Here is a 24,237-nt window from a genome sequence, read left to right on the forward strand (position 1 = left end):
AACCCACCTGCCAGCTTTTTTTCATAAAAACAAGATTTTTTTTAGACAGCAATATAAACAATATATATAATTTTTATCATGCCATGATCAGGGCTGTGTAGTTGTCATAAAGTTAAGGGAGTTTGTTTAAGACTTTGGCGGTTAGGAAGCTTGTGTAATACACATTTCCTGTCTTAAGTTAGGATAGGAGCAATAACCTAGGATCTGTTCATCTGTAATGGCTTTATCCTAAATCAGGTTCTAACCCGAGTTACTATTGTTAGCAAACAGTTGGGGAGCATCAAAGCAAAGGAAGGCAGCAGACTGAACAAACTCATTAGGGAGCCTGAGTCTGCTATTGGCTCCAAGCTTGTCAGTGTGGAGGAGGGGGCCAGGGGCAGAATACTGGCGAAGCTGCTGGAAATTATGGGCAATGCCTCTCACCCCCCCAAATAAAACACTAGAGAAACTCAGGAGTAGCTTCAGCAACCGACTCATTCAACCTGCTGCATTAAGGAACGATGCAGGAAATCACTCCTGCCCAGTGCTATTAGATTCTTTAATTTAACAATCCATGACACACCTGTCCAATCGAAAGCCAAATGAAGTTCTGAAGGTAAGCCTTGCTAAATGAGTCCCCCTACAGGCGCAATCGCGTCATTGCATTTAAGGTGGATCGGAAAATCCGAATAAGGAGAACAAGGAGCCAACTTCAGCCTCGACGAGCAAAGATACAACATACAGAGGCGAGTGGAAACGGAGTGAACGGCTTTGTCTGTAAACTTAACTCATTGAAGACCTCATTCATTCGCGCATGTGCCGTGACACTCACAATAAAGCAGGACTGTCACTTAAGAAATCTTACCGCAAATATATTATTCCACTGTAAACCTGTCAGAAAGTCCCTTTTATTGCGAATAGATTCAATAAATCCCTTATATTTACTTGTATGGGTCTCTAGGAGAATATCTCCTAGTCGCTATTTTATATGGTTTGTGGTTGTACTAGTGATTCTTTCAGTTACGATGTGTTTATGAGAGAAGACAGGGTGCAGGAGAGTAACATCACAGTGGACCCTGAGCTGAGGTCATTTTTCCATATTGCATGGCCTGATATTCGTGGCGGAATCTCGTGATTTGTGCGTGATTTTAATAATTCCCGGAAATGCAGCATATATAATTCGGGACATTACCGCACTTAAACTGTCATGTAAGTAAAAATTAATATAAATAAAAATGGAAAAAATAATATCACTTTATATATTGTCACTGAAGCAGCAATACTTTACAAATAAAAAACTAACTGTACACAGCGCCACTACAGACATATGACGTCACACCTCTGATCCTGATATACTCGAATCCCCCAATGTTAATACTGTGTTTTAAGCGATAAAACAGAAAGGCTCACTTGCCTACTTCCTGTATTTCCACCCGTGCTTCATGGTTCTCCTGCTCTGTATAAACCACACACTTGTACACTCCTGCATCTGCAGTCCTCACACCCTCAACCAGCAGAGAGAAGTTGCCTTTGGGGATTTCCTGAGGGAAGAAGTGTGCTCTGCCCCTGTAGGCGTCCCCCTGTGATTCAGGTCTGCTCTGACCCCCCTGGAATAGGTGCACGATGGTGTCTGAATCAGTCCTTCTCCAGTCCACCTCCAGCTCCTCCAAAGGCAGGGGTCTGTCCACAAAGCAGGGCAGCAGTACAGCTCCTCCCAGCCGGGCTGTTAGAGGACCAGCAGAGCCGTGTAGCAGGAAACCTGCACAGGAATAAGAGATATAAAATCACTTAATGCATCAAAGGATTAAACAATAAGCACAGAATATACATTGCAACGCAGTTACTTGAATATTTGGTAAGCAAATATTTGTATAATAATTAGTACACACAAAATAAGAACAACGTCCCATCCATCCATTTTCCAAACCGCTTATCCTATTGGGTCGCGGGGGATAAGAACAACGTACTCAATTAAATTTCAACATTATTATACGAGTTACCAGACACGTAAAACTGTCTTCATAATATATATACCGTCAGAGTTAATGACGAACTTCAACACGATCAAAATAGCGCTGAAAGTATTGACTTGCATCGCCGCCTTCAGTCTTGTACAGAGAACTGTTTCTATGTAAGACAAGGCCAGATTTTGCTGTATATTTTCGTTTTTACGAACAGTCTATATGCGCATTTTTTAACCCAGTAATCGTACTCACGAAATTCCATTTTCTGGCCATACTTTTACTTTCAGTTTACACTTGGAGCGGAAACACTCCCAACACATTTTAATTATGGCAAAGGGCGGATCGCATGTCTATGTTTCCCTGATCAAATGCAAATCGCTTAAGTGACGGTTAAGTGGCTGATTGTTAACTTAAATGAAAACTTTGTTATAACACGTACAAAAATATAAGCTACAACAACAAGGGGGTATAGAAAGTGAGTTTAGCGATGGATCCCTAATTAATAAACATGGACAACTTCCATTATACTGTATAAGTCGAGATTTTAACAAACGTCTGTACGTTACCACAATACATTTTAAAAGAAACAAGTGAGATGCAGTTGAAGTGCAGACTGTCATCTTTAATTCAGTGGGTAAAACAAAAACATTGCATAACTAAAGTGATTTTTCTACACAATCCCCTCCTATCAGGTGCTCATACTGTAAGTAATTGGACAAATTAATATAACTGCAAATAAAATGTTCAATTCTAATACTTAGTTGAAAACCCTTTGCACGCAATGACTGCCTGAAGTCTTGAACTCATGGACATGACCAGACGCTGGGTTTCCTCCTTAATGCTCTGCCAGGCCTTTACTGCAGCAGCTTTCAGTTGCTGTTTGTTTGAGGGTCTTTAGACTTAGGTAGTTTAGACTTTAGCAAGTGAAATGCTGCTCAATGGGTTTGAGATCAGGTGACTGACTTGGCTATTCTAGAATATTCCACTTCTTTGCTTTAATAAAGTCCTGGGTTGCTTTTGATGTGTGTTTTGGGTCATTGTCGATCTGTGTTATGAAACGCCGGCCAATCAATTTGGCTGGATTTGAGCAGACATGATGTCTCTGAACACCTCAGCATTCATTCAGCTGCTTCCATCCTGTGTCATGTGAGGGGCTGAACTTTGTCCTACAACTTTGTGACACTGAAAATAGGAACCAGCTTGCAGGCAGGGCAGGGGGCCTCACTCTGTGGAACAGAAAAAGCAGAAGGTGTGTGTTGCAGGGTCGTTGTGACATTATGCTTACTCTTGACCTACTGGGCTTAACAAAGGGAGGGGATGCTAAAGCCGCAAAAGATATGACAAAAGGGTGGGTGTGGGTATTAACTAACAGCAGATGTCAAAATAGAGCTGTATGTCACGGGAGTGGAAAATCTCAGGTGCCCCAGACTGCTATATAAGCCAAACACAGACAACAGAATTTGAGCTTCCTCAGGTATGTACTGTTTGTGCATCTGAGCGTGGCTCCCGGATCGCGATCTGTGAAAGGAATAAAGGGCTGACTTACAACCACCCTTCGCCTCACGTGTGTGTTTCTTTCCTCATCAACGGATTCGACGTAGTCAGGCTCCAACACACATCATCAAGAAACACTAAAGACCCAGTGCCACTGGCAGCCATGCACGCCCAAACCATCACACTGCCTCCACCATGTTTTACAGATGATGCAGTGTTCTTTGGATCATAAGCTGTTCCAGCCCTTCTCCACACTTTTTCTTTCCATCATTCTGATACAGGTTGATCTTCGTTTCATCTGTCCAAAGAATGCTGTTCCAGAACTGTACTGGCTTTTTTAGATGTTTTTTGCAAAGTCCAATCTAGCCTTTCTATTCTTAAGGCTTATGAGTGGCTTGCATCTTGCAGTGAACCCTCTGTATTTGCTGTCATGCAGTCTTCTCTTTATGGTAGACTTGGATATTGATACGCCAACCTCCTGGAGAGTGTTGTTCACTTGGTTGGCTGTTACGCAGGGGTTTCTGTTCACCATGGAAACGGTTCTGCGATCATCCACCACTGTAGTCTTCCATGGACGTCCAGGCCTTTTTGCGTGTCTGAGCTGACCAATGCTTTCTTTCATTCTCAGGATGTACCAAACTGTGGATTTTGTCACTCCTAATGTTGTGGCAATTTCTCCAATTGTTTTTTTCTGTTTTCGCAGCCTCAGGGTGGCCTGTTTCACCTGCATACTGAGTTCCTTTCACTGCATGTTGTATGTTCACACCTCAATCTTCCAAATGCAAGTAGGACACCTCAAATCAACTCCAGGCCTTTTATCTGCTTAATTGATAATGAAAGAACGAAGGAATTGCCCACACTTGTCCATGAAATAGCTTTTAAGTGAATTGTCCAATTACTTTTGTCCCCTTTAAAAAGAGGGCGGCACATGTTAACGAGCTGAAACTCCTAAACCCTTCATCCAGTTTGAATGTGGAAACCCTAACATGAAGTCTGAGAGTCTGCACTTTATGTCCATGTCCATTGTATAACTTCAATTGGAATATATTTCGGTAAATAGGTAAAATAGTAATACTTGTCCCAGTGTCCAAATATATATGGATCTAACAGTATATGTTATGTGATGCCTGAGAAACAAAATTATCAATAAATGTATTGAATAAAATGAGCATTTCTCTAGATGCTTCCTCTATGATGACCCTCGACCCAAGTAAGCAGTTTAAAAGAGCAAGAACCACTATGTTAGAATAATAACAATGACCAAAATCTCTGCGAAAAACTATTTTTTTGTAAAAAAAAAATACATATTTCAAGTGTAGTACAATGTTAATGATGCATATAGCAAAAACTGAACTCATATAATTTGATGTTATATCTTTAAAAAAATATTGTTTTATATTAATGGTTTCTCAGACATTTAATGTTGGTTGCTTTACAGGTGCAGAGCAGTTGTGAATTTTGATTTAAAAAAAAAAAAAGAACATAAAAACCAAACAAATCACAGGAAAATGTGTTATTTAATCAGGCATCACCTGTATGAATGTACATGCTGAGGCTTTGAGTTCTGTGTAATATTTCACGCGTGTTTTAAGCCCTGCAACCTCTGTCACGTGGTTTCCACCTTCAAATGGAAAATGACACATATATACAGTGTGTCAGAATCAGGGGTGTGGGAAAGGGGGGTGGGGAGCACCCCCCAATATCAGCAGACCCCCCCTTCCTTCCCAAAAAATAAGGAACATACTCTCATTTATGTATTTATCTTTCACCATGAATCTGACAGTTACTGAGGCCAATTTGCTGGGCATTCAGAGCACAAGGACAAAACATATACGTGAGGAAGACTGTCGGTCTGTATCTGACAAACTTATTTTATCTTTTGGATCAGTTACATTTTTAGTGAAAGTTATGTTTAGTTGTGAAGCTGTACTATAAATAGTGAGTCTTAGTTTAAATGATGAGATCTTCATCATGAGATCTGCACTATCAGACTGAGCACAGGTGCTCCTCAGGGCTGCGTTCTCAGTCCACTTCTTTTCACACTCCTGACCCATGACTGCACTGCCCTGCACAGCTCAAACCACATCATCAAATTCGCAGACGACACGACGGTGGTGGGGCTCATCAGCAACAACGATGAGTCGGCGTATAGAGACGAGGTTCAGCAGCTGTCCACGTGGTGCAGTGAGAACAACCTGTCGCTGAATGTGGACAAAACCAAGGAAATGGTTGTCGACTTCAGGAGAACTCGCCCCAGCCACACACCACTCAGCATCCACGGTTCCACGGTTGAGATGGTAAAAAACACCAAGTTCCTGGGAGTTCACATCTCAGACGACCTCACCTGGACCACCAACACCACCTCCATCACCAAAAAGGCCCAGCAACGTCTCCACTTCCTGAGACGGCTTAAGCGAGCCAACCTCCCACCCTCACCGTGTTCTACAGGGGCACCATAGAGAGCGTCCTGACCAGCTGCATCTCCATCTGGTTTGGAAACAGCACGGTTTCCGATAACCGACGGCTTCAAAGGATCGTCAAAGCAGCTGGAAACATCATCGGTGCGTCTCTCCCATCGCTGCAAGACATCTTCAACAAGCGCTGCATCAGGAGGGCCTCCTGCATCGTGCTTGACTCCTCTCATCCTTCACACGGACTCTTCACACTCCTCCCATCTGGCAGACGCTATCGCAGCATCAGGACTTGATCTTCCAGGCTGCGGGATAGCTTTTTCCCACTAGCCATTAGACTCCTGAACACACTTACCCCCCACACACACCCGGACTGCTAACAAGTTGACTCCTGCACATCTGCACTTTACACACAAACTCTGCTACAAGCATTTTTGCACTTCTGCCACTTATTTGCACATTTTCCACATATAACTATTGTAACCTCCTCTATCTCCAAGTATAGTACATTTTTTTGTATACGTTATATTTATTGCACTGAAAAAAACTGGAGCCACGTCATCTTGTCTCTCTATGTACCTGTACAGTATATAGCAGAGATGACAATAAAGTTTACTTTGACGTTGAAGTTTACTTTGACTTCACTTCAAAATCTTTCTTATTCGCCTCCTTTCATGATATGACTATTGCATGTTTACCCATTGTGATGTCACAATATATATCACATCCCATCCATCCATCCATTTACCAAACTGCTTATCCTACTGGGTCGCGGGGGGTCCGGAGCCTATCCCGGAAGCAATGGGCACGAGGCAGGGAACAACTCTGGATGGGGGGGCCAGCCCATCGCAGGGCACACTCACACACCAGTCACTCTCACATGCACGCCTACGGGCAATTTAGCAAGTCCAATTAGCCTCAGCTAATGTCAGCTAATGTCTTTGGACTGTGGGGGGAAATCGGAGTACCCGGAGGAAACCCCACGACGACATGGGGAGAACATGCAAACTCCACACACATGTGACACAGGCGGAGACTCGAACCCGGATCCCAGAGGTGTGAGGCAACAGTGCTAACCACTGCACCACCATGTCGCCCCCATCACACCCCCCCCCCAAAAAAATATTCCACATTTGATCACCCCCCAGTTTATAACTGAACCCGTTTTCTGGATTACTTCCCCAAAAATTAATTGGAATTTACCATCCATTCTCAATTCAATTCCTAACTGCTCCCAACTCTAGATTAGAGTCCACAGATTGACCTGGTCCTTTAAAGTCTTTGAGGACAGTGTTTAAAAGACTGACTGGTACCTAATTAAGCTGAAATCTCACCACTGTCCTGACCCTGTTCATGGCTTTTAGTGTCTCCCCTTGGTTTTATCCAACCAGCCTGTCTGCAGCCACATCTGTTACCCATCCTGAGCCTATACTTGTATCCCAGGGCTCCTGTCTCTGGGCATAAGGCCGGGGTACACCCTGGGCAGAGTGCCAGATTCCCACAGGACAAATTCCCACACACACACACACACACATACACACACAATCATTCTCTATTGGAACTTAAGAGACAGCAATTAGCCTGACTGTGTTTCTTTGGACTGATTAAGCTGGTTATCCTGTGATTCTCGTTTGGTGAGTTTTGTTTTTTGTCTGGTTCCTCATTGCCGGCTGATTTTTGTATCATACTCTCCTCCTGTATTCCCAGCACACACTGCTTTGTATTGATTATTACTGTTGTATGGTGTTATTGTTGTTGTTGTCCTGATTTGTATTAAATTCACTGTCTTGATCCTGTTCTTGGCTTTTAGTGTCTCCCCTTGGTTTTATCCAACCAGCCTGTCTGCAGCCACACCTGTCTCTCACTGGGCATAAGGCTGGGGTACACCCTGGGCAGGATGCCAGTTTCCTGCAGGTTAAATTCACAGAAATGCACACACATAATCATACTCTATAGGCAATTTAGAGACACCAATTAAGCTGACTGTGTGTCATTGGACTGGTTGAGCTGGTTATCCTGTGATTCTCATTGGGTAATTTTTGATTATGGCTACACAAGGCAAAGTCAGGTGATACAAATTCAGTTACTTTACTGGTATCAGTGTCAAGTTTTGTTTTTCTTTCACTGAAGAAAAATGCACCCAGAGCTGATGTCCAATCCCTGTTGTCACTGTGAGAGAGTTTAGGTACTTTATCTTTCACAGTGTGGTAATTACAGAAAGAGGTAGTGTAGCTTAATCAGAAACATTTCAGAATGAACATGCAGGACCTGAAGACTGTGAGCAGTGAGCATTTATACAGAATGTTGGTAATAACATTATACATTTCAACACTGCAAACAACACTGCAAAGTATGCCAGATAATCATCATTTTATATGCAAATATTTACACAGGGAGTATATTCCGGAATGTTGTCCTGAAACCAGTTTGCTTGTGATTAACTTTCCAAGTAATACATTCTTTCGCTAAGCAGTGTCTCTTCAATTGAAGTAAACAGGCCTTTATATTAACAGATATTCTGAGGCAGATATGAAATGGTGACAAAATTCCATGTAAGAACAACATAATATACAGAGTTCAGTTCAGAAGAAGCAGGATAATCTGAAGAACCCCATGATGCTCTTCCCAGGTGACTTTATGCTGGTTTCAAGTAGAGTTACTGGTCCTTCCCAGTATATGTCTGCAAACCAGCTGTACAAACAATTTTTCATCTGCTACTCAGTAAATTCAGTGTCCTTCTTAAACGTAGCCTGGCAATGGTTAAATTACAATGTAGCTGTAATAAATTAAAAATATCGTATAATTAAACGTGTATTCCATGTAACCATTACATTTCCTGCCAACACTGCCCTCTAGTGTTTATCACATGATCTGCGCTTCATTTGGTTTATTAGGATCAGTGGGTGATGACGCCTCCATTTCCTGTTTGTCACGTGATCTCTGCATAAAGTGTCACTATTAGCTGAGACATTTCATATAAACAGGTTTTATCAAACAAGTAATGCAGGAAGCTACATCCACAATGCAGGGAGTAACCAGGACAGGGACCAACCCACTGCAGGACAGACATACCATTCACACTCACGGGCTCTATTAAATACTTGACATAGTGACCAAGAAGAGTTTAACTTTCAGGTCACATGACTATTTTTAATCTAACAGAACATGAAACAACCAGCCATCAGTCTACAACCAAACATATAAGCAGTGATCAAACACTTAAACTTTTCAAATAAGATTAAAAAGAAGTTATTAAATATATTTACTGAAAATATCACAAACTTTGATGTGCAATATTCTCAGATGTGCAATATTCTTAGATGTGCAAAACAAAATCTGTGTTTTACTGCATTGCTTTTATTTTTTTCATCAGTATCTTTACAGTGTTTTACAGCATGCACCTTAACAAAAGGTACTTCACTGCACTTTACATGTTTCACTCCTACCTATTTTTGCACCTCATGATGTTTGTTAAAGTGGGCATTTTACTTTTTCCTACAATGTCTTCTTAGGACTCATCCTGTGCCATATTACCTACCCTGGCTTTTACTTATCCTTCTTTCTGTAGTTCGCAAAGATTTATAGAAGTAACAGATGTAGTAACAAATACAGTAATTGCTTGAAATAAATCATCTATCACAATTCATTAACTGTCTAAGTCGTTACGTCTGTAATCATTTGAGCCCCGGCATCAGCAGAACAGTCAGGGGTCTGTGTTTGCCTGAGCAAGGGCCTGAACCCCCAGCTGCAGGGGTGCTGTGTGTTGGCTGACTCTGTACTGTGACCTCGCCCCCCCCCCCCCCCCCCCCATCCCCAAAACAAAAGCTTTTAAGAGTAACACGAGGTAGGTGAAGAGAAGAATTGCAATATACTTGTGCAAATGGCAAATAATGGGTTTATATTTAATTGCGGACAATGATTCACCAAACATGGATGTATTTGGACTGTGGAGAGAAATTGGAGTAAGTAGGAGAGCAGGGAACTGACTTATGTCTGCTTTTATATCTACTGTAGTTAATCCATCTATTATGAACACATGAAGTGTTAAATAGGCAGGGAATAAATAATCTTTTCCCTTTGGGGTTCATCTGTACTCATTTCATGTGGTTATTATTGTTAATTAACCATTTGCTGCAGGCTCAGTGTTATGTGGGGGGTGGGCTGGTGCAGGGGGTAGCACTGGTCCCTCACTCCCGGAACCAGGCTTCGAGTCTCTGCATTGGCCCCCTGTGTGTGCAGTTTGCTGTTCTCCCCGTGTCGGTGTGGGGTTTCCTCTGGTCACTCCACACAGTCCAAAACATGCTGAGGACCCCCCCACAACCCTGAGTAGGATGAGGGGTTACAGAAGATGGGGGGGTGTGGTCATTATTATGTTAATAATGTGATCTGCTACTGTACTAATTACTGTATTTATTAATTATTATTAATCTATAAATAGATCTTTGTGAACTACTGAAAGGACAAATAATGAACAACAAAAAGTGAAATATTGATCTCACGTTTGTTCATCGTTAATGAATCATGACGGATCAATTATTTCAAGCAGGTATGATATTTGCTACTACATGTGTTAATTTTGTAAACTTTTGTGAACAACTGAAGGAACACAACGAATAACACAAAAAGTGAAATATTGATATGAATAATGATGCTTGTTCATTATTAATGAAAAACATCTTTTATCTCAAGTAGGTACTATATTTGTTCATGATTTGTACTTGAGTACTAATTACTAAGAACAGTATTGTGAAGTGTTACCCATAAAAACAAAATGACAACAACATCATGTATTGTGGTACCCAAAATCTCATATCACAGAAATTTATTGAATATATTTTTGGATCATTTTGAAAGTTTGGTTAGCTATTTTGCATGACACATATATACACCATCATCCATAACATTAAAACCACTGACAGGTAAGTGAATAACATTGATCTCATGGGGAGCAAAAGCTAGCAGATCTAGTCCCACAGGAGAGCTACTGTAGTACAAATTGTTGGAAAAGTCACTGCTGGCTGCGATATAAGTGTGTCAGGACACACAGTGCATTGCAGCTTGTTGTGTTTGTGGCTCCGTAGCTGCAGACCAGTCAGAGTGTCCATTCTGACCCCTATTCCACCACTGAAAGGGCGTATGACGGACACGTGAGCATCAGAACTGCACCTTGTAGCCATGGAAGAAGGTGGCCTGGTCTGATGAGGTACATTTCCTGTTACATCATGTGGACAGCTATGTGCGTGAGTGTCAGTTACCTGGGGGAGGGCTGGCATGAGGGTGCAGTTTGGGAAGAAGGCAAGCAGGCAGAGGCTGTGTGATGCCCTGGACAATGTTCTTCTGGGAGACTTTGGGTTCTGGCATTCATGTGGATAAGTGTTCGTTTTGATTTAGTTTTAGTTTTTTGACAAAAAATGCAATTTAATTTTAGTCGTCTTTTAGTTGTCTATTTTTTATTTAGTATCGGTCTCGTTTTAGTCAAAGAAAATTCAGGGTATTTAGTCGACTAAATCTACTTTAGATTTAGTTGTATAATTGAACAGTACATGCAGTTAATGAAACTAACAGGATTAGTCAGTCTAATGCATCATTTTCATATTTCTTTGAAAATCTCACTGGTCAGTAACACACATGTTTCTAATTACATATTCAAAAAATATATGTTTGTGGCTAAAAAAAAATATATGCGTATATGCACTATATAGGGGTGGCATGGTGGTGCAGTGGTTAGCACTGTTGCCTCACACCTCTGGGACCCAGGTTCAAGTCTCTGCCTGGGTCACATGTGTATGGAGTTTGCATGTTCTCTCCATGTCGTCGTGGGGTTTCCTCCGGGTACTCCGGTTTCCCCCCACAGTCCAAAAATATGGTGAGGCTTATTGGAGTTGCTAAATTGCGTGTAGGTGTGCATGTGTGAGTATATGGTGTGTGAGTGTGCCCTGCGATGGGCTGGCCCCCCATCCTGGGTTGTTCCCTGCCTCATGTTTATTGCTTCCAGGATAGGCTCCAGACCCCACCCAACCCAGTAGGATAAGCTGTTTGGAAAATGGATGGATGGATGGATGGATGCACTATATATGCATTTGAGTGACAGGACAGAAAGTAACAGGACTGAGTTTTATCATAACAACAGGAAATTAAACCAGTTTGCTAACATTGAGTACATTCAAGTAACTTACCCAAAATGTATTTTTAAAAAATATATATTAATTACATCTATGAAATAATTTGGGTAATGTGATTAAGCATTGAGTTTGACCGCTTCAGACATACTTACAATATCATGAAAAATACAGGAGAGGAAGTGAGAGAACTTACTTTTGGATTTCCTGTGGGCTTCAGGTGACAGAAGATGCAAGTTACCACTGAAGATGCCACTGAAAGAATGTGCCAAACTTTTTAGGGGCAGAAATGTATGAGGGTAAGAGGACTTACCTGGGGACCCAACTAAAATGTGCATTTTCATTAGCATATTATTGATTTACTGTAAGGAAAATATATTTAAAGGATTAATAGGAAATACTGTCACACAACAATACAAAAAAATAAGGTTTTTAATCATTACTTTTCATGGTGTAGTGTAGCATTAGTCAGCAGGGACAGGTGACATACTCTGTTTTCTCAGTATTCTAGGTAGCTTTCATTAAAGTTTTACATGTATGTGTAAAATGGATTATAAAGCTGCTATTTATGCATATTTAAACATATATTGTCCTGAGGACAGAAATGGCACTGATTAGATGGAATGGCCCCTATAATATTGTACATATTAGTGCAAATAAGTGAAGATTCTGGCAGCTGCCAACACCGATTGATCTATTGGACAGACTTGGGCTGAGCAGTGACAGGGATGAAGTGCAGCTGTGAGTACTGAGGTGAGGCAGGTCGGTCGTAGGGGCCTGGCTGCATCGCAGTACCAGAGTCCCACCTCACAGAAAACACATAATCGCTAGTTGCTTTAATGAACGTTCTACAACTGTCAGTTTTCATTGGTGGGCAGAGGCACTTTTCTTTCCGGTCGATTTTCTGCTTCATCAACGACGCTGGTAACTCTGGACCAGAGGACCAGACCAGTATGGCTTTCTACACCAGGTCTCTTCAACAGCTGCTAAGCATAACGATTAACGACGTACATCGAATAATTTCAGCGTCACCCTCGGCTCCCAAGAGCGAGAGGGAAAAGGGCTTTAAGAAATATGTCTCGTCATTCATCGACAATTACAAAGGTAAGTTATGCGATGTAGAAACTGCAAAGTGCGGCTTTGACTTTGAGGTATCAGTCCACCTGCCTTAGTTTTCTTTTAATGAGGGACTTCATGTTGTTTGCTTTTTTTTCTTATAATGGATACTATCTTCTATGATGAATTTTATTGTAACACACTTTTTTTAAAAGATTTTCCTTGAAGACTCCAGCCCCGTTCAGCTCTCTGAGGCTGAATGCTGGTGTCTGACTTTCAGTCTTGTGCAATCATAGTGCTGCATCGCTGTATCAAACTGCTCATAACTCACAGCTAAACATCACTGCTGCTCCACCTGTTTTTAGCTGCACAGAGACAGAACAACATTGGCACAAACCAAGAACTGTGGTAAGTTTTAAGCAGCATAATTTCCCTCTGAAATGCTTTTTCATTTTTCCTTTATTATTGCTAGGGTGTGAAGCCCGGCTGTGTGAGTGACATGGTGATGGTGTCTGCAAAGCCAAACAGAGGACGGTGGCCAATGGTGTCAGGTATGTATGTCTTGCTCACTTAAAACTAATTAAATCGACCAATTAAAATGTGCTTGTCTCACATTATAAATGTATGCTGTTGTCCAATTTGAATTATGATATGAAATCATTTGCAGAACAAGAGATGATGGTGTTTTACAAAAGATTTCTGTACAGTCCAGCACCACTTGTGTGTTTGCATATGGGGAAAACTAATTGAGCTTGTATGGCTTCTTTTGGTAGCCACAGATGGATAGAACCAGGAAGGTGGTCCAGAAAGTGTGTCCAGGTCGTTATAATTCAGCTGACAGTGGTGCAGTAGATACGAAAGCGGTTGGCAAGATCCCAGAGAGGCAGACGCACAGAGAGGTGCATTAGAAACAGAAGCAACACATCTGTGGGCGCAAGTTTCTGTTAGAAATAAGAAATAAAATGAACTGAAATTAGCAAAAGCACTGCAAACATGCAATTACAGTTTAACTGCATATATAAAAGTATATTTACCACCTAAATGAAATTGTTAAAAACGTAACTTAAATTGCAGCCTTTGTGATCACCTTTCCATTAATTCAAATTTCCATTAAGTACCAATAGTCTAAGGTTTCAGGCTAAAGTTTTATTTAGTATAGTATGCATTAATCAACCAGACTCTGATAACATAGCTTACACGTTGGGGTTAATTTAACTTATTAACAACATACATTAATTAGACGTAATGAGGTACGTGTTGATTACAAAATGATTTTTCAGGACATGGACCTTCCTTGTGTAAAAACGAATGTCCTCCTCAGACCCGGCAAGATGTTCTAGGCCAAAACTTGGCTGCAGCTGCAGAGTTTCAATCTGCTGTTGCAGCTCCTGAATTTTTTTCTTCAAAATTTCATTCTCTTCTGCCAAGTCGGATGCCATCACTGTATGTGTCAAATCACGTATTTCTTTTACTTTTATAAGTACATAAGTGCATTCACATCCACACTCAACAATTTTAAGTACTGAACTACACAATTTGACACTCAAGGCAGAATATGCTGAGGAAAAGTAAGGAAAAACCAGGAAGGATGGGCTGTGAATGGGCTCAAATGGGCAAAAAATAGAAACAGTGATACATTAAGTTATTAAACATATCAAATTAAACTCTATAGATCCTTCAACCTTCTGTGTTCTTCTCCCCCAGTAATACCTCCTCTGGGTTCATTGTGATCAGCAGGTGATGATGCCTCCATCTCCTGGCTGTCATGTGATCCCTGCAAAAGTGTGTCAGGTGATACATTTTATATTCTATTTTTGTCAAACCAACAATGTAGTCACCATGTAATAGAGAAGCTTTAAAACAACGAAACCAATTATTTCAAAAACGGTTAACATCCCACAGCGCAGGGAAACTTATATTTTATAAAAACAGGCAAAGTACAAAGACGTTACACAGAGCGCAAACAGTAGACAAATAAGTAAAAATAACATAATTTAGCAGGACTGAAAGAAGGTGAGAGCTCCCCTAGTGGCTATGGGAGGGAATTTCCATAGAGCAGATATTGTGTGTGGCAGCCTCATTGCTTTTAGATCACAAGTTGGAACAGAAGAACGAATCAAATCAATTTGCTCATTTAATACTTAAATTTTTTAATTTAGCTTGATTTTTGGAAGCCCATATTTAGAAACCCACCGCAACTGAAAATGGAATGCCACAGATATTACAGATCCTGCAGAGGGCGCTGTTCCCTGCACTCTCATATCACAATAACCATACTGCTGCAGTATCAAATATTTGGCTGGGGACTTACGCTGTTGCTCCTTTTATCATTCATGTTGTTTATCATGATTAAAAGTGGAGAGTCAGACAGTTGTCCTGTGTGCAGGTCTCCCAGTGAGAGATGATCTGGCAGGATAAAGTGCAGAGATCCTCTGCAGGGGCACAAAGAGGGCGTCAAACCATTAGATGACAGAAACACGCCTGGCACTGGAGTGAAGGCGAGTGTGAAAGCCAAAGGTAAATGAATCCTCCCCCAACCTGAATCCATCCAGAAGAGTGGAAACAGAAGTGTGGTCCTGCACTCACCCTGGCATGTCATGCCAACCTGGCAGTGGGTCATGTGCTTCAGTAACTTCCTCATGTTGCAGCACTGGGACCTGGAGCATAACCACTCCTCCCCGTTGGCCTGTTCACGCCGCTGGCACTCTTGGGCATGGAGCAGAAGCAACAGCCTCCCCTGCATCAGCTCGAGTTTCCTCGAGTCAGCCTAGGGGACAAAGGTGGGGGCCACAACAACAATCTCATCAGTGGGGGTCACTGTGTTCTTTTCAGTCACCACAACAGCATTCATGCCATCAATGTCATGCATTTTGGTTCTGGGCTTGCAAACCTCTGTGTGAAATGAAATAATCCTTTATTTGCCATTTGTACAAGTTAAGAGTAAAGGTACATTGGGATGCCTCTCTCTGCCTACACCATCCTGCTCTCCATGAAACACACAGACATATATGTAGGTGAGAGCAACCTTGGGGGTCATAGCGCAGGGTCAGCCAGCATACAGCACCCCAGGAGCTGGGGGTTAAGGGCCTCGCTCAGGGGCCCACAGACATGTGACTATCCTGCGGAGGCCAGAGAGTAAGCTGGCTACCTTCCAATCACAGACCCAGAGGCTCAGCCCACTGAGCCACTCGCCGCCCCCTGTGTTCATTCATCACAATCAGAGCGGTTTCTGTGCGGCTGGAAAAGCTCGATATCTGAAGCGCCACTCAAAGCCCTTTCCCTCGAGTCCCCATCTGAACGTGGTCTGGGGCCCCTGCTGGTTTGGGGGGGGGGGCAGCTCTCACCAGGTTTGCCACCTTGGGGGCACCCAAGAGCTGGGAGGAGGGACAGTATGTTAGGGAGGGGGGACTTGGTCTGGAGCTGGGTGCCAACCCTGCCCACACCAGTGACCCCTGTACCCCCAAGCTGTTGCCGTATGCCATGTCCATAGGGCGACCAGAAGGGGGCACTCTTCCCTCCGAGGCCCATCTGATGGGATGGCAATGCTTTTCTTTAGGGAGACACCGAGACACTTTCCAGTGTCATAAAAATAGTAAAACTAAGAATCCGACAATCTGCCAGCTGGCAGCAACTGTAAGGCTGAGCTGAGTGGACAGTGTCCCAAAGTGGACCTATCAGCACCACAGTCTGTGTGTAACCCTACAGATGAGGGTGTGAAGGCAGGTCCAAGCCAGGACACACTGGCTGGCATCAGAAGTGAAGGCGACATATGTTGATGAGAATATACATTATTATTTTTCAGATTCTGGGCCCCCTATAAAGTGCTGGGTGCCCTGAATCTGCCAGGGTATCCATACCCATCTGACACCCCTGACAGACAGTCAAAAGTTCTTTAAGACAAAGAAAAGAAAAAAGTAACATTCATATCACACAAAATATCAATTTAATGCCAGTGTATTCCAGGCCTAACCCAGCCTACGCTTCCGTCCACTGGTGGATTTAGGTATGGGCAGCACTGCAGTGTCTGCACAAAAAAAACAACTAAAAATATTGGAATGGTGACATTCGTATGAGTAGTTTTCTATCACTCATTTGCACCGGACCTCACCAATGATATCATGTCTCTGTGTTGTCAAATAACCTTGTGGGACTGGGCGATATGGGGGGGCTGACCTCAGGGCGCCCCACTAGAATCCCACAATAGGAGGAACAAGGGAAATCCATCAAATAGCACACCTCTAACATTACACTTTTACGCGCTGTCCTATGCGATCTCACACTACAATAACCATACTGCCGCAGTAAGGAACACTTGGTATGTTTTGTCCTTTGGTGAATGATGGTAAACACAAACCTTACATTTAGGTGTGCAAAGCCTTGATGTAAGTGTCAAATTATCACTGATAGGAGGTCAGCCTGGACTCCAGCTGACCACAGGGGTGAGTTATGGGGGCTGTGGAGGGGAGGACTTACATTGATGCTCATGTTCTCAGATGGCATGCAGATGGGACAGTCATCCTGTGTGCAGTTCTCCCAGTGTGAGATGATCTGGCAGGAGGAAGTGCAGTGCTTCACTGCAGGGGAACAAAGTGGGGTTCAAGCTGTTAGATGACAGTAACAGACCTGGCACTGGATCCTCCATCAACCTGAATCCACCCAGAATAGTGTAACAGAAGTGTGGTCCTGCACTCACCCTGGCAGGATGTACCGGCCTGGCAGCTGTCCCTGTGCTTCAGGACCCTCCTCATGGTGCAGCACTGGGGCCTGGAGCACGACCACGATTTCCTGTTGGTCTGCTTGCGTTGCCGGCATATGCGGGCATGCAGCAGGAGCAACAGCTGCTCCCGGATCAGCTTGCATTTCCCCAGGTCGGCCAGGGGGCCCGGAATGGTGGCTGTGGGAACCTGTGGCTGGAGCTGGAGCCATGGCAAAATGGGGGGGATGGGAGAATAATGATCTCATCAGCAAAACTCTGTGTGAAATGAAATGGTCCTTTATTTACCATTTGCAGAAGTATCAGTACAGGTACATTAAAGTGCTTCTCTTTGCGACCCCATCTTGCTCTCCATGAGACACAGACACATATGCAGGTGTTTACAGAACATATTTAAGGGGCCCTATAAAGTACTGGGCCCCCTGAATCTGCCAGGGTATCCATGCCCCCACTGTGGCCCCTGTAAAGTACTGGGCCCCCTGAATCTGCCAGGGTACCCATGCCCCTACTGTGGCCCCTGTAAAGTACTGGGCCCCCTGAATCTGCCAGGGTACCCATGCCCCTACTGTGGCCCCTGTAAAGTGCTGGGCCCCCAGAATCTGCCAGGGTATCCATGCCCCTACTGTGGCCCCTGTAAAGTGCTGGGCCCCCAGAATCTGCCAGGGTATCCATGCCCCTACTGTGGCCCCTGTAAAGTACTGGGCCCCCTGAATCTGCCAGGGTACCCATGCCCCTACTGTGGCCCCTGTAAAGTGCTGGGGCCCCAGAATCTGCCAGGGTATCCATGCCCCCACTGTCGCCCCTGTAAAGTACTGGGCCCCCTGAATCTGCCAGGGTACCCATGCCCCTACTGTGGCCCCTGTAAAATGCTGGGCCCCCAGAATCTGCCAGGGTATCCATGCCCCTACTGTGGCCCCTGTAAAGTGCTGGGCCCCCAGAATCTGCCAGGGTATCCATGCCCCTACTGTGGCCCCTGTAAAGTACTGGCCCCCCTGAATCTGCCAGGGTACCCATACCCCTACTGTGGCCCCTGTAAAGTGCTGGGGCCCCAGAATCTGCCAGGGTATCCATGCCCCCACTGTCGCCCCTGTAAAGTACTGGGCCCCCTGAATCTGCCAGTGTATCCATGCCCCTACTGTGGCCCCTGTAAAGTACTGGGCCCCCTGAATCTGCCAGGGTACCCATGCCCCTACTGTTGCCCCTGTAAAGTGCTGGGCCCCAGAATCTGCCAGGGTATCCATGCCCCCACTGTCGCCCCTGTAAAGTACTGGGCCCCCTGAATCTGCCAGGGTACCCATGCCCCTACTGTGGCCCCTGTAAAGTGCTGGGCCCCCTGAATCTGCCTGGATATCCATGCCCCTACTGTGGCCCCTGTGAGACAGTGGATGATTCTTTTAAGCAATAAGAAAAGAAAAAAGTAACATTTATATCATAAAAAATATGACTTGAATGCCAGTGTATCGTCATACAGACCATTTATACATGACGCCAAAGCGTAGCTGTTCAAAAAACTGTCTGACTGTGCAAAACAGCCCTACGCTGAGAAAAGGAGCTTCAGTGAAGCAAAACATTTTCTGTCTCACTAAGCTCATGGACGTCAGTGTCTCATCACCTTCTATTGATTGGATAGTTACGGAATAATGTGTTTTACACCCCCCCCCCCCCCCCTGAGTCTTTCCAATTATACAGGCTCTTGCACATTTTCAACACAAAGATGAGTGACGCAGGCTTCACCATTCAGAGCATGAATCCACCCGTCAGGCAGAGATGGAAACTCCAGCAGGCGACTCCTAAAGCTGCACTCAAGTTAACATAAATAGACTTACAGTTTGACTCAGAAATTGTTCTTAACTAACTTCCGACTTAACTCAACCTCCTGGATAGAGACTCTTGAACATTAAAAATCTTCCATAATTTAATTAGGAGCTGAACATTTCTGCAGGAGCAAAGCCTTTTTTTCAGAAAAAAAAAAATACCACAACAAACAAATCAGACAAGAGAAATTCACTTCTTCACCAATGTAATTAGTTTATGGAGGAGGAATTGGTATCTTTTACATGAGAGAGTCAGGAGGTAAAAATACTTTCATGTTGTCATCCACAGAATGCAGTTGCCGATCACCCTGCTCCCTGTCAATCACCTCCACACCTCCTCATACAGCGCATTGTAACTACACTACAACAACAATTACCCTTCCTGTACTCTTTCTTGGTTGACCTAATGCTCTGGGAAAGTCAGTGCTGAGAGTTATTGGAAACACCTAGTCAACATCCTTGCACATGTGCAGTCAACATGCACCGACACATGGCTTCCACCAGATATAAAAATTTGGGTTCTACACACACACACACACACACACACACACACACACACACACACACACACACACACACACACACACACACACACGCACACACACACACACACACACACACACGCACACACACACACACACCATCCAGCGCCAACCCCTGATGATGAAATCTACATCACTCACTCTTACGTGGACCGAAAGTGAACGTGGAAAAAGTGATGTATGAATCGGCCTTAAGACTGCTCTTGGCCTGCTGCTGTGCTCTTATCCTCACTGAGATGTGGCTGTACAGGGGCATCGCCAACTCCGCGATCCGGCAGGACGGGCTAATCACCTTCCGCAGCAACACAAACGTCTCTCTGTCAGGTAAGAGGCATAGCTGCGTGTTTGCATCAACAACAACTGGTGTATGAAGGTAACGATCATCTCTGTCTGCTGCTCGGCACTCGTGGAGGTTTTGGCAGCCAGATTCAGACCTTTCTACATCCCCACAGAGTTCAAAACAGTCCTCACTGCGGTTTACATCCCACCAGAGCTAGTGCTAATGGTGATGCTGGTAGAGCCCTGTGTGAACTCCATTGGATTATCAGCGAACTTCAGACTCACGGCAACGGATTCCTCATTGTCGCTTCGGCCTTCAGTAATGCATCATTAAAGTCAGTTTTATTGAAGATAATAATGTTAAATAGTATATATACAAACGACCATCGTGCACATTCAAGGCCACACCCCTCCCCCAGCTCAGACACTCAGACCACATCTCTATCCTCCTGACTCCAGTCTACAGACCCATGCAGATCCTCATCTGACCAGCCCTGCAGAAGGAGAGAGCCTGGCCTCGGGGTGCTGTAACTGCACAACATTACTGCTTTGACCACACAGATTGGCACATCAGGGTAGCTGGCATCTATGGTAGATCAGTAGACTTGTAGGATTACACAGCCTCAGTGACTGGCTACATCAGCAAATGAACTGAAGATGTTACTGTGTCCAAATCTGTCATCACATGTGCAAACCTGTGTCCCTGGTTATCTGCACAACTGCACAGTGACGCTGCTTAGAGGTCTGGAGACAGACAGGCTTATACTACAGCCAGAGGCCCAACTGTCCCTGGCAATTAAGGAGGCAAAGTACCTGATGCAGGGGAAAAAAACAGCAGCCACTTCATGAACTCAAAGGACACATGGCACATGTGGCAAGGAATTCAATACATCACTGACTACAAGCAACACCTCAGACCCACAGCAGTGAGGCCTCCCTGCCAGATGTGCTGATGACTTCTATGCACAAGATGAGGCACAGAACAGGGAACCCATGAGGAAACCCCCCCCCCCCCCCTGAACGACCAGGTACTTCGCCTATTCATTGCTGATGTCGGTTAGACTCTATGCAGAGTCAACCCATGGAAGGCAGGAGGACCTGACAACATCCCTGGCTGGGTGCTCAGAGACTGTGCTGACCGATTGGCAGACGTCCCCACAGATTTCTTCAATGTATCCCTGAGCACAGCAGTGGTACCTCCATGCCTCAAAACAACAAGGATCATCCCAGTGCCCAAGAAGCCGACCATGTCCTGTCTCAATGATCACTGGCCTGTATCACACACACCCATCATCATGAAGAGCTTCTAGAGGCTGGTATTGAGGCACATGAAGCCACAACTCCCACACTGACTAGACCCCCTACTTATCACCCAATCTGGACTAGATGTGATGCCATCATCACTGCCCTCCCCCTCACCTGGACAAAAAGGACAGCTATGTCAGAATGCTGTTCATTAGCTTCAGTTCAGCATCCAACACAATCATCCCGCAGAGGCAGGTACAGGAAACATGTCATTCACCGTGCAAACAGCACTGAGGCAGACCCCTCCCACCCATCCCACAGACTGTTCATCCAATACCACCTGGCAGAAGGTTCCGGTGCATCTGATACATCACTGCTAGACACTGAAACAGCTTCTTCTCCCAGGCAGTCAGGCTTCTCACTACCCTGCTGTCTCAACAGCCTCCATACTTACAGGGAAGGAGGAAGAGCACAAGGACCACAGATCTGCTACAGACACAATTATGTATAATAATCTGAGGGAAGATGGTCAGACTGATGTAGAGAAACAGGCCCCAGGACACCAACCAGGGGGGCTGATGAATCTTTGACACCTACCAGTTGCAGCTCAGTATCTTGGAGTCTCTCAACCAAACCCAGCTGTCTTTTTAGTCTAAGAAAAAACATACAGTTATTACAACAGTGTTCAGAGGCCTGAATATCACATTTTAAGTAAAATGATCCTATTTTTATGTGCTTCTTACTGATGCCCAGTATCACATTGAATTTAGGCAATTCTGGCAAGTACATGAAGTAACAGAATTAACTAAGGACAGGATAGGGCTGTCGCAATATCAGATTTTCACTACATGATTATCGTGTGCAAAAGAATATAAGATGACAATATTGTTATGGTATATATAGAATTTTTTTATGAAATAATTATAATAATGCTACCAGTCAAATTAAATTTGTTTGTTTGTCTTTTTTTGGCCAAATATGAATGTAGTGAAATGGAGAGTCTGTAACCAAAACTGTATAAAAACAACGGAAAAGAGCAACTAAACTACACAGAGAGTGAAAAGACAATCAGGGCTAAAGCTGCCTTTTGCACTTCCTGCTGATCAGCACTTCCTGCTGATCAGCACTTCCTGCTGATCAGCACTTCCTGCAGACTGGGCTGTCTAACATACCATCTTTTTTATGAAATTCTGTAGTGACTCCATTAATATAATGACATCGGGTTCATTTTACACACTGTGTGTAATTGATCTTCACCAGATATTCAGCCAGATATTCCAATGTTGGATTCTTTCTGTTCTCTGTCTGCCTAATAAAAGTTCTGTGTAGCACCTGCACTTTTCCCTCAGTGTGTGTTTATGGTTCTCGTTAGGTTCCCCAGTCAGGGTGGGGTGACCATATGTGTCCCTGACAACTGCCACTATTATGCTGCAGCAAAGTCTGATGCCAACAGGACAAACAACTAGTGGAATGTATGTTATTTATTTTTTCGAATTTTATTTCCAAATCCCACTGATTTAGAGTGATATAAATATGGCTGCAACAAACACAAAACAACAAAACCCCAAACTTCAAATTTCAGGTCAGTGAACCAAAGCTATAAGTACATCAAAATACCATGATGCCAGCTTACAGCAATTTACAATATAAAGTAATATTTAACAAATTGGATATTCAGGTAACAATGCTGATCCAAACTGGAAATTGACTGGAGTGAACATATCGATGTCATGACCTGCTGGTCGTCCATTACTGCCGGCGGACCCCGCTCCCGTGCGGCCGCCGCTGCCGGCGAACTCCGCTCCCGAGCAGCCGCCTTCGCTGCCGCCGCTGCCTGCGCAGCCGCCTTCGCTGCCGCCGCTGCCTGCGCAGCCGCCTACGCAGACACCGCAGCTCCCTCTTCCTCCTGCAGCTCCTGGACCAACCTCCAGCCCGGGGGCCGACCACACACGACCCCGATCCCGTATGGAAGTACTGGCTCTCCAGTGAGGACGAGGACGAGGAGCCCTTCCTCTACCCGTACCCGGAGTGGGAGCTTGTTCTCTGGCCGTCCGCCTTCACGGACATCGCGCCGCCTCCCGCCACCGCCAGGCGCTAGCGAGGGAGGCGGAGGAGACCGGCGATCGGCGGTACAGAGGACCTCCCTCCGTTACTGCCGGCGAACCCCGCTCCCGAGCAGCCGTCTTCGCTGCCGCCGCTGCCTGCGCAGCCGCCTTCGCTGCCGCCGCTGCCTGCGCAGCCGCCTACGCAGACACCGCAGCTCCCTCTTCCTCCTGCAGCTCCAGGGCCGGCGCCCCCACTGCAGCAGCCTGCAGCTCCAGGGCAGGCGCCCCCACTGCAGCAGCCTGCAGTCCCTGACCGCGCTCCAGTTCGCCTGCAGCAGCTCCAGAGGCGCCCCCTCCGCCTGCAGCAGCTCCAGAGGCGCCCCCTCCGCCTGCAGCAGCTCCAGAGGCGCCCCCTCCGCCTGCTGGCCCTGTTCCGGTCCCTGACCGTGCCCCTGCTCCTGACCGTGCCCCTGCTCCTGACCGTGCCCCAGTTCCTGTCGCCCTAGTCCCCGAGGTGGTCCGGGAGGACTCCATCGTGGCTCCTCCCTCTTCGGAGGTGGAGGAGCTTGAATGGG

General features: G+C 44.8%; 2 protein-coding genes across 2 annotated transcripts in view; both read right to left on the reverse strand.

The window, feature by feature from the left end:
- Positions 1-2,220, reverse strand: part of LOC125705353 (uncharacterized) — an 88,957-nt gene extending 86,737 nt beyond the window's left edge. The window contains exons 1-3 of the mRNA XM_048971888.1: positions 2,196-2,220; positions 2,014-2,106; positions 1,394-1,738 (exon numbers count right to left, since the gene is read on the reverse strand). Coding sequence (XP_048827845.1) covers positions 1,394-1,738; positions 2,014-2,106; positions 2,196-2,205 — 448 coding nt within the window. The 5' untranslated portion in view covers positions 2,206-2,220. The remainder of the gene's footprint in view (positions 1-1,393; positions 1,739-2,013; positions 2,107-2,195) is intronic.
- Positions 2,221-14,154: 11,934 nt separating this feature from the next.
- Positions 14,155-24,237, reverse strand: part of LOC125705351 (uncharacterized) — an 89,981-nt gene continuing 79,898 nt past the window's right edge. Inside the window, exons 19-24 of the mRNA XM_048971883.1 lie at positions 22,215-22,269; positions 17,717-17,939; positions 17,497-17,597; positions 15,610-15,790; positions 15,335-15,455; positions 14,155-14,797 (exon numbers count right to left, since the gene is read on the reverse strand). Of these exons, the coding sequence (XP_048827840.1) occupies positions 15,373-15,455; positions 15,610-15,790; positions 17,497-17,597; positions 17,717-17,939; positions 22,215-22,269 (643 nt within the window). The 3' untranslated portion in view covers positions 14,155-14,797; positions 15,335-15,372. The remainder of the gene's footprint in view (positions 14,798-15,334; positions 15,456-15,609; positions 15,791-17,496; positions 17,598-17,716; positions 17,940-22,214; positions 22,270-24,237) is intronic.

The sequence above is a fragment of the Brienomyrus brachyistius genome, chromosome 12 (genome assembly GCF_023856365.1).
Source record: "Brienomyrus brachyistius isolate T26 chromosome 12, BBRACH_0.4, whole genome shotgun sequence".
NCBI classification, from domain to species: domain Eukaryota; kingdom Metazoa; phylum Chordata; class Actinopteri; order Osteoglossiformes; family Mormyridae; genus Brienomyrus; species Brienomyrus brachyistius.